This window comes from Mizuhopecten yessoensis, unplaced genomic scaffold, assembly GCF_002113885.1.
Source record: "Mizuhopecten yessoensis strain PY_sf001 unplaced genomic scaffold, ASM211388v2 scaffold1511, whole genome shotgun sequence".
NCBI lineage: Eukaryota > Metazoa > Mollusca > Bivalvia > Pectinida > Pectinidae > Mizuhopecten > Mizuhopecten yessoensis.
This window is the reverse complement of record NW_018404083.1, coordinates 1,016,013-1,027,562: the sequence shown is the minus strand read 5'-3', so window position 1 is coordinate 1,027,562 and position 11,550 is coordinate 1,016,013. Positions and strand designations below refer to the sequence as shown.

Genomic DNA, 11,550 nt, shown 5'->3' with positions numbered 1-11,550 from the left:
CTCTCTCTCTCTCTCTCTCTCTCTCTCTCTCTCTCACACACACACACACACACACACACACGCACACACATCATCAAATACATGTTAAACCTATACCCAAACCAATCTTTCTACTTAAGATTATAAAAATATATCCTAATGATAGTAAAATATTTTATTGTTACCTATTTAGATTTACATCTAATTTACAACATGGCCCTGTTATACACAATTTACAATGGACACGATATACATATATGTAGTATAAGTATATAATAACATTCTCATCTGTGCAGATCCTGACAAGTTAAACTATGAAAAAGAAAACTATTCGTCACATTGACATCAAAAACAGTTTCTGCAGGTATTCCGTTTTAAAAGACTCGGTCTAGGGCCTGTTCGTTTATGCGGAACAACCGGTACGTCCGTTTTTAAATGTAACATTTTCGGGTTTAAATCCTGGCGGACCTGCACTAGTTTATGCAGGCATTGCAAGGCTTTGTCAAGGCTAGCCTAAAGCACCATAAGATTAATGGGTCCGACCTTATTACAGACACAACAACTCTTGTCCAACCCGTTCAACCATTAGGACCGCGATTAAAGAAAACGGTTTAGGTAAAAATATTGGGTGAGCTTTCTTAATTAGTCCATAAAATGCTCCGACGAAGGCCTTAATATACGATTTAATATTTATCCTGTATAAGTTTTCACGTGGATTACGTGTGACCCATATAACATGTACATTTGCGAGAAATAAACAATCTATGCATATGAATAGCTTATGCAATATACACGGAAGTAACACCGGAGCTGAATATAAGAAAAAAAATATGTTTTAGGGCTGTTTTCATTGGCTCAGTGTTTAATCAAGGACTGTCTAGATTTGAATTATACTAATTCGTAGAATTCGTCGAAAGTCTATAAAACGAGAACGCTATATCTCTAACAGGTATAATCATTCAAAATTTATAAATCCCACGATAGAGAGTTTACTTCCCTTTATTTAGCCCAATAGGAAAGGTAAAGATCCAGATAGATTAGTATAGATAGATAAGTATGCGAGAATCTGTAAAATCGAGGTTCCGCTGTGCAGGGTATTTTTTGTTGGACAGTTTGTGTTAGATAGGATACACGTAATGTGTATGTAGATAAAGAAGAAGGAAGGAAAACGTCACAACCAACATACGGTGAAGGGCGAAAGTTTACCAAGACCTTTCAAGATTTTCAAGATTTGTATTAACACCCAGACACATAATATGTGTTACATGAGGAAATAAAGTTGCAGATATGGCAAACGAAGTACAATATACATATTTATATACACATGTTATAACTGAAAGAATGGACAGTTCAATTTAGAACCGATACGGTATAGTAACATAATATGACATACAATGGAAAATACAAAGCAAACATAAATAAACATACATATAATTCCCAAGTTATTTAACTATTAACAGTTATACATATGCATCATTCACAAAAGAGGAGCCATTTTGGTTAGGAAAATAGATAAACCTGTCAGAACTCGTTGATTGCATAATGATAACAGACCGGTAAACTTGCAAATATTTGGGGTTGTACAATAATAACGAGGAATATATTTGTTACGTAAGGTGGATATAGTTATATCATTGCATTCAAATAGATAATGAAATTCCCCGTATACAGTATACATGTGTTTATACAAGGAAGTCAAGTTATGCCCAATGATATTAAATCAAGGTAAATATTTTACCTTGAAGCGATGAGTCATAACTCGTAATGAATACACCTGAAGCCAGGGGAGTTGTTTACAATAGTTATGTATGACAAGCCAGGTAAACATTTACTAGTATTAGAGACATGTTCAAATGGAATTGATATATATATATAACTTTAAATGCAATGGAGATATTTTTTTCCATTTAACCATATATGTTTTTGTAAAAGCATCTTGGATTTTCATCTGTGTCTTCTGATAAGGGGAAAATAAAGAAACTAAAATGGACTTGATGCCCCTATTATCACACTTGGGATATGTATTTGTTCTTTTCAGACTTCTCTGTTCTTTCCTTTCGGTCGGTGATGGTAGGTGTTGATGTCTGTTCATAAAGACCCTTTTAAACGACTCATCTGGATATGACCAAAGATACTTTCTTAAACAAATTCTCAGGTCTCGGTGTGAAAAACAAGAATCCGTGCTTTCTATTGGATAGCTGGTAGAAGAAGGAAATAGGCCTCATGCACTTGTATTGGTATATAACAAAATGCGGATCTGCGCCAACATATATTGAAATAAAGTTATGTAAGAATATCAATTATAATTATTGTCAATAATGGTTTTTCTAACCCATTTTTATTATGTGACAAAGGTAGTTGAAAAATGAAATAAGGATGATAAGCATCATCATCATCAATCATCAATCATCATCATCATCATCATCATCATCATCATCATCTCATCATGATCATCATCATCATCATCATCATCATCAACATCATCATCATCATCGTCATGACATCTCAATATCAGTCTTCCTCCTCCCCCTCCTCCTCCTCCTCCTCCCCTCCTCTTTAACATATTTTCCACATTTAATACATATTAACAACAGTTTCTTACTTTCAGCCAATACGGTATTGATCGACAACTTGAGAACAAAATCACAGGGAAGTACCGTCGCCGACATGAGCCATACGGAAAAACACTTGCAGTTTCAACTGACGAAGTAAGAGAAGAAACTATCATTCATTTCTTTGAAAATAAAACGTAGGCAATTTGAAGTCTCCTTTGTTAAATGAAAAGGTCGATTTAATATTACTTCAAGATTGTATCACAAATCTTATTTAGTTTCTGAAACTTACGTAGTAGAACTCATTTTTTTCTTTAAATGCTTGGTCTTACAACACAGCCTTTTGAAATCGTACGTACTCCTTTTCTATTTATATCTTTATAACGAAACACTTTTTCGCTTTACTGTTTCGTGTTTGAAAATGTTGAATTCCTCGTGAAGTCATCCTATATAGTACGTCAGTCCTATTTAGAATGGTTGATTTATATATATGTGTGTTAACTGTAAGCTCTAAGAGCAACTTTTGAAAATCACATTCTATTTCTTACAAAAAGAGCCGAAATGGTCTCCCTGGGTATAAAAATACAAACTTTTTGTTATTTTTGTTTTGTAAATCTCAATTATTTGAAAGCTTTTTAACATGCACTGTCGGCTTTAAATTCGTTCGACAAATATTGGCAATATTTCTTTGTATTCTGATTACTTTTTTATACGCTTTGATTTCAGAAACTATGTGAGAGAATTGTCCATTCCGAATAGTCATGTGACATTACTTAAAGGCAATGGGATCAAATGGAGTGCACGGGACGTTAATATATCTGTTAGCTCCGACTACAGTTACAGATACGAGAAGAAAATAGGGTAAGTGTTAATCTAAAATAGAGTCAATGCATAACACATTCCGGTTTACAGCAGTATCTAAGTCTGAATTTAATCATATCGTACAAACCCATCTGTACCACTATGTGTTTGGGGGACTGGTTTATATAGTTATCACTACGTCCGCGATCAGATCCATCGCAATTTCCGTCTAATACGTTATTTGCTCAATAGCAGAATTACTCCTGTGTCTGTCCACATTCCCCACACTTTCTCTGTCATATTCCGTAAGTAAAGGTCAACCAAACAATAAACTTCAAATAGTAGATAGAATACACCTACCACAGACAGTACAAGTAACAACCTACATTCGCGTAAACGCACATGCTACTACAGGCCAATAAGGACTTAGGGGACATTTGATTACACGTCAGTACATAAAAGCACTAGTGTGTTTGAAACAAATACATTCCAAAACGTAAAACATACAATGTATATGCCTAATAAAATCGATATTGCCAACTGTTTCAGTTTTTAAATATATATTATTATACTTCTGCAACATTTAAACCTGTAACCAATTTAAAGACGCACAATTGAATGTTTTCTAGACATTTATGTTTTATTTGTTTTTTCAAACGGCAAAGTTAATTATTAAGATGTTATGAATTTTCTGATAATTCTGGCGTGAGTACACGGTAGGTAACCCTGGACTTGATTCGCTCTGTGTCAGGTAGATTAATTACAGTTAATCCCTCCCCAGTACCGCTATTAATCGCTACCCCTGTAATTATCGCTACCAAGACGAATAGTGCTCCAATTCAATTCAATTTATTATCAAATGCACATTGTATATAGGCGTACAAAAATATACATATATATAAATACTTTACAAATAGCTTGTACAATGGCGGAGAACATTTGCAATAGATTCAATTCCATACATGATAATTACAAATTCATGAAATAGTCACAATTGGGGGAAAACTTTAAGGTTTTCCTAAGGTAACTTAGCGGACTCTTATGAAGCATAATTTAGTTGTTTATGAAAGAATACAAATACAGCCTTAATCTAACCAAATTTCTAGGAAATAACAAAACTTCAAAGTCAATCATACAACCTCAACATGAAGGTAGAAGGAGTACTACATATTATGTAATGAAATGAGATTATAACTGATTGTGAAGTAAAGGACATTATACAGTAACAAAACGTTTATAGCAAGACTTTGATACAGCTTATATTTCATAATATACGACTTCTCTTGACAGTTGCTTGAATCAAGTACTTACTTAAATTCTAATAAGTTTAAAAAAATTGCTAGACAGTAGCTCTATTAATTTAAACACAGAAGGACGAATACGATAATATGGCTTGATATAGTACGATACTCTTAATTCTAAAAACACAGGACACATAATAATGAAATGAAACTCATCCTCGACATCTCCAAGATCACAAAAAGTACACAATCTCTGGTTTCGAGGCACTGCATTATATCTACCTGTCTCTATATTAAGGTTATGTGCTTGCAATCTATCGTTCGCAAGAAAACATTGATTTTTTTCTATGTAGCGGTTTTGTAAAATACCATTGTAGATCAAAACGGTCAACAATGTGTTTAAACAACAAACAGCTTGAAGATGTCTCGTATATGTTTCTGATTTCCTGAATAAAAGTATCCTTTATGCGTTGTATATATAATAATAAAAAATATCCAACAACGTCAGCACTGGGGAGTGAAGCAGGATCCTACCTCCCCTATAGTACATATATATATGTTACCACACGGAACGGTCATACAGCTAACACAGGGGATCCTACCTCCCCTATAGTACATATATATATGTTACCACAAGGAACGGTCATACAGCTAACACGGGGGATCCCTACCTCCCCTATAGTACATGTATATATGTTACCACAAGGAACGGTCATACAGCTAACACAGGGGATCCTACCTCCCCTATAGTACATATATATATATTACCACAAGGAACGGTCATACAGCTAACACGGGGGATCCCTACCTCCCCTATAGTACATGTATATATGTTACCACAAGGAACGGTCATACAGCTTACACGGGGGATCCCTATCTCCCCTATAGTACATATATATATGTTACCACAAGGAACGGTCATACAGCTAACACGGGGGATCCCTATCTCCCCTATAGTACATATATATATGTTACCACAAGGAACGGTCATACAGCTAACACGGGGGATCCCTACCTCCCCTATAGTACATATATATATATTACCACAAGGAACTGTCATACAGCTAACACGGGGGATCCCTACCTCCCCTATAGTACATGTATATATGTTACCAAAAGGAACGGTCATACAGCTTACACGGGGGATCCTACCTCCCCTATAGTACATATATATATGTTACCACAAGGATCGGTCATATAGCTTACACAGGGGATCCCTACCTCCGCTATAGTACATATATATATGTTACCACAAGGAACGGTCATACAGCTAACACAGGGGATCTCTACCTCACCTATAGTACATATATATATGTTACCACAAGGAAAGGCCATACGATCAATGCTTCACTTTGAGTATATAGCTAAACCTGTCTCCACTTAAATGCATAGCTACCACATAGATTCATAGCTACCACAGAGATTCATAGCTACCACATGGATTCATAGCTACCACATGGATGCATACCTACCACATAGATTCATAGCTACTACAGAGATTCATAGCTACCACATAGATTCATACCTACCACAGAGATTCATAGCTACCACATGGATGCATACCTACCACATAGATTCATAGCTACCACAGAGATTCATAGCTACAGAGATTCATAGCTACCACAGAGATTCATACCTACCACATAAATTCATAGCTACCACAGAGATTCATAGCTACCACAGAGATTCATAACTACCACATAGATGCATACCTACCACATAGATGCATAGCTACCACATGGATTCATAGCTACCACATAGATTCATAGCTACCACAGAGATTCATATTTATCAAGAAGATTCATAGCTACAGCAGAGATGCATAGCCACCACATATATTCATACCTACCACAGAGATTCATAGCTACCACATAGATTCATAGCTACAACAGAGATTCATAGCTACGACATAGATTCATAGCTACCACATAGATGCATAGCTACCACATAGATGCATAGCTACCACATAGATTCATACCTACCACAGAGATTCATAGCTACCACATGGATTTATAGCTACCACAGAGATTCATACCTACCATATAGATTCATAGCTACCACAGAGATTCATAGCTACCACAGAGATTCATAGCTACCACATAGATTCATACCTACCACAGAGATTCATAGCTACCACATGGATTTATAGCTACCACAGAGATTCATACCTATCTCATAGATTTATAGCTACCACAGAGATTCATAGCTACCATAGAGATTCATAGCTACCACAGAGATTCATAGCTACCACAGAGATTCATAGCTACCACATATATGCATAGCTACCACATAGATTCATACCTACCACAGAGATTCATATTTATCAAGAAGATTCATAGCTACCACATAGATTCATACCTACCACAGAGATTCATAGCTACCACATGGATTTATAGCTACCACAGAGATTCATACCTACCACATAGATTCATAGCTACCACAGAGATTCATAGCTACCACATAGATTCATACCTACCAGAGATTCATAGCTACCACATGGATTTATAGCTACCACAGAGATTCATACCTACCATAGAGATTCATAGCTACCATATAGATTCATAGCTACCACAGAGATTCATATTTATCAAGAAGATTCATAGCTACAGCAGAGATGCATAGCCACCACATATATTCATACCTACCACAGAGATTCATAGCTACCACATAGATTCATAGCTACAACAGAGATTCATAGCTACAACAGGGGACTGTACCCTGATTATTGCCTCTCATTTGTTTCATAGCTATCACAGATGCCTGTGCCATGATCCTTATCTCTCGTGTTTTGCTTAGCTACCAAACGGGACTGTATCTTGGCCCTTGCCTCCCCTATATTACACACCTACAATGTACCACAGGTATATGTACAGTGCATATGCGCATTTCCTCCGGCCATTTTACCAGTACGTGTGTAGGACCATTTTTATTCAGCGAACAGTTCAGTTTCATTTCTGTTGAAATGCAGAATCTGTGTTCATCACATTTAGACATTTCTTGTTAGATTTGTATATGTGTAAAGCTTCACCTTATTTAAATAACATATTTACTATGGAAACTCAAAGTGTTACCTTACAATAGGTATCAAAAAGAACCTGTATTCGCCATTTTGACAAAAAACGAGATATAATTATGTGTTCAGTATATTTATGTCATATTAGAATGAAGACAAAAAACATCATTGAAAATGTGTTTTTATATAATTAAAAATTTATGTCGATACGCAATATCCTTGAGATGGTATTTAACATGAAAAAATAGCATAAAGCATGAAAACGCCAAAACCTTCATCCTGATTCACTATAATATTTGTGAGGTAAAGCAACAGACATCGATGACGTCACATGAAACATTACGGAAAAATACAATTGCGTCATTGCTTCGAAGCAAGTGTGTAATTTGTATATTTTTTCTTTATTTTTTTTCTTTTATTCACATATTTTTCAATGTCAAAAATTTAAACCCTTTTTGATTTCACACCGGGGCCCAGGGAATATTTTTAAGTTGCCAAATAAAAAACAAATTGTAACTTATGAATCTTCCCTCGCGTAGAAATTCCTCTATCCTTACCCACAAGTGTAACCCAACCCACTAATCTGAACTTACCCACAAGTGTAGCCCTTTCCACTAGTGTCGTCCTTCCCACTTGTGTACACCTACCCACAAATGTAATCCCTCCCACTAGTGTAACCCTACCCACTAATGTAACCCTACCCACTAGTGTTACCAAACCCACTAATGTATCCCTACCCACAAATGTAATCCCTCCCACTAGCTTAAACCTACCCACTAATGTAACCCTGCCCACAAGTGTTACCAAACCCGTTAGTGTAACCCTACCCACTAGTGTTACCAAACCCACTAGTGTACCCCTACCCACTAATGTAACCCTACCCACTAGTGTTACCAAACCCACTAGTATAACCCTACCCACTAATGTAACCCTACCCACTAGCTTAAACCTACCCACCAATGAAACTCTACCCAGTAGTGTTACCAAACCCGTAAGTGTAACCCTACCCACTTGTGTAACCAAACCCACTAGTGTACCCCTACCCACAAATGTAACCCAACCCACTAGTGTTACCAAACCCACGAGTGTAACCCTACCCACTAATGTAGCCCTACCCACTAGTGTTACCCAACCCACTAGTGTAACCCTAACGACTAGTGATACCAAACCCACTAGTGTACCCCTCCCCACAAATGTAACCCTACCCCCTAGGTTTACCAAACCCACTAGGGTAACCCTACCCACTAGTGCTACCAAACCCACTAGTATAACCCTACCCACTAATGTAGCCCTACCCACTAGTGTTACCCAACCCACTAGTGTAACCATAACGACTAGTGATACAAAACCCACTAGTGTATCCTTACACACTAATGTAACCCTACCCGCTAGTGTTACCAATCCCACTAGTGTAACCCTACCCACGAGTGTAACCAAACCCACTAGTGTATCCTTACACACTAATGTAACCCTACACACTAGTGTTACCAAACCCCCAAGTGTAACCCTACCCACTGGTGTAACCAAACCCACTAGTGTACCCCTACCCACAAATGTACCCCTACCCACTTGTGTAACCAACCCCACTAGTATATCCTTACCCACTAATGTAACCCTAACGACTAGTGATACCAAACCCACTTGTGTATCCTTACCCAGCAATGTAGACCCACTAGTGTTAACCTACCAACTAATGTAACCCTACCAACTAGTGTAACCAAACCCACTAGTGTCCCCCTACCCACAAATGTAACCCAACCCACTAGTGCATCCTTACCCCCAAATGTAACCCTACCAACTAGTGTAACCAAACCCACTAGTATATCCTTCCCCACTAATGAAACCCTACCCGCTAGGGTTACCAAACCCACTAGTGCCCCCCTACCCACAAATGTAACCCAACCCACTAGTGCATCCTTACCCCCAAATGTAACCCTACCAACTAGTGGTACCAAACCCACTAGTGTAACCCTTCCCACTAATGTAACCCTACCCACGCGTGTTACCAAACCCACTAGTGCAACCCTACCCACTAATGTAACCCCACCCACTAGCTTAAACCTACCCACCAATGAAACTCTACCCAGTAGTGTTACCAATCCCGTAAGTGTAACCCTACCCACTTGTATAACCAAACCCACTAGTATATCCTTCCCCACTAATGAAACCCTACCCGCTAGGGTTACCAAACCCACTAGTGCAACCCTACCCACTAATGTAGCCCTACCCACTAGTGTTACCAAACCCCCAAGTGTAACCCTACCCACTGGTGTAACCAAACCCACTAGTGTACCCCTCCCCACAAATGTAACCCTACCCGCTGGTGTTACCAAACCCACTAGGGTAACCCTACCCACTAGTGGTACCAAACCCACTAGTGTACCCCTCCCCAAAAATGTAACCCTCCCCACTTGTGTAACCAAACCCACTAGTGTACCCATACCCACAAATGTAACCCTCCCCACTTGTGTAACCAACCCCACTAGTGTGCCCCTCCCCACAAATGTAACCCTACCAACTAGTGTTACCAAACCCACTAGTGTAACCCTACCGACTAGTGATACCAAACCCACTTGTGTATCCTTACCCACCAATGTAGACCCACTAGTGTTAACCTACCAACTAATGTAACCCTACCAACTAGTGTAACCAAACCCACTAGTGTAACCCTACCCACTAGTGTTACTATACCCATTAGTGTACCCCTACCCACGAATGTAACCCTACCCACTAGTGTTACCAAACCCACTAGTGTAACCCTACCCACTAGTGTACACACACCCACCAGTGTAATCCTACCAATCGGGTGGCATGGGTGAAAGGATTAACAAACAAGGATGAAGCAAATTGGAAAATTATACCAAAAATGATGTACGGAAATTATGGGAAAAACATGTTAATATTTAAAATGAATTTTGAAAAAATTAAGCAAATTAAAGATCTAAGTAAAAATGTAACAAGTTTTTATGTAAACATATTGGAGTCATGGCTAAAGGTAGGTGGTACTGGTAGAAATAATAGAGATACCTTTTTTGAAGTAAGAAAAGAGGTCATATGGGGAAATAAAAATATTATGATCAACGAAAAAACATTAATCTTTAATAATTGGATCGATAGCAATATGATTTATGTTGAAGATGTAATTGACAAAAATGGTAGAATTAATGAAAAATACATTTATGACAAATTAGCAAACAAACAAAACTGGATGAGTGAAATGCTACAAGTTAAAATGGCCTTTCCAAAAAAATGGGCAGGAATTCTACAATCGCAAGAATCGATTAAAACCAAGGTTAATTTTAATAAAGAAAACTACAACGTTTATGATAAAAAAACCGGAGTTAATCTTAACTTAGGGAAGTTAAAAAATAAAGATATATATAGGTTGGCTACTCAACAAAAAAGTGTGATAAACATTAACAAAGTGCGATGGATAAATTATTTCGGTTTAGATGGATCAATAGAAATCAAACAGATGCTACAATTTGTTTTCAGTAAATTATTAGACAATAAGTATAAAGTATTCAAATGGAAATTATTTCATCATATAATACCAACTAGACAGATGTTAAACAGAATGACCATAGCTGACTCAGAGCTCTGTAACGTCTGTCAAGAGGTAGAAGATTTTGAACATTATTTTATCAACTGTAGATATCTTGACAATTATTGGAACAAAATGGATAAAGGTTTTCAAAACATAGGTATCTGTAAAAATATGAGACAGCTAAGGTATTTGATATTAGGATACAAAATACAAGAAAAAAATTACGATTGCACGAATATAATATTGTGTTTGATAGGTTTCGCGGTATTTAAGACCTACCATATAAGCGAACAAAAAACAAAGCAAATTAGCCCGATTAACATTTTTAAACGGGAGCTAGAACATGTTTGCAGATTTACGCACGTAGGTAGCAAACTGTTACATACATTTATGAAGGATTTATGACAGATTAGCCTA

The 11,550-nt window shown here is 37.2% G+C and overlaps 2 protein-coding genes across 3 annotated transcripts in view; one reads left to right on the top strand and one right to left on the bottom strand.

The window, feature by feature from the left end:
• The window catches only part of LOC110463637, a 69,527-nt gene that overhangs the window by 26,486 nt on the left and 31,491 nt on the right, over positions 1-11,550 (bottom strand). The window lies entirely within an intron of this gene.
• Positions 1-11,550, top strand: part of LOC110463649 (bactericidal permeability-increasing protein-like) — a 26,229-nt gene that overhangs the window by 887 nt on the left and 13,792 nt on the right. Inside the window, exons 2-3 of the mRNA XM_021518445.1 lie at positions 2,588-2,687; positions 3,258-3,392. Of these exons, the coding sequence (XP_021374120.1) occupies positions 2,588-2,687; positions 3,258-3,392 (235 nt within the window). The remainder of the gene's footprint in view (positions 1-2,587; positions 2,688-3,257; positions 3,393-11,550) is intronic.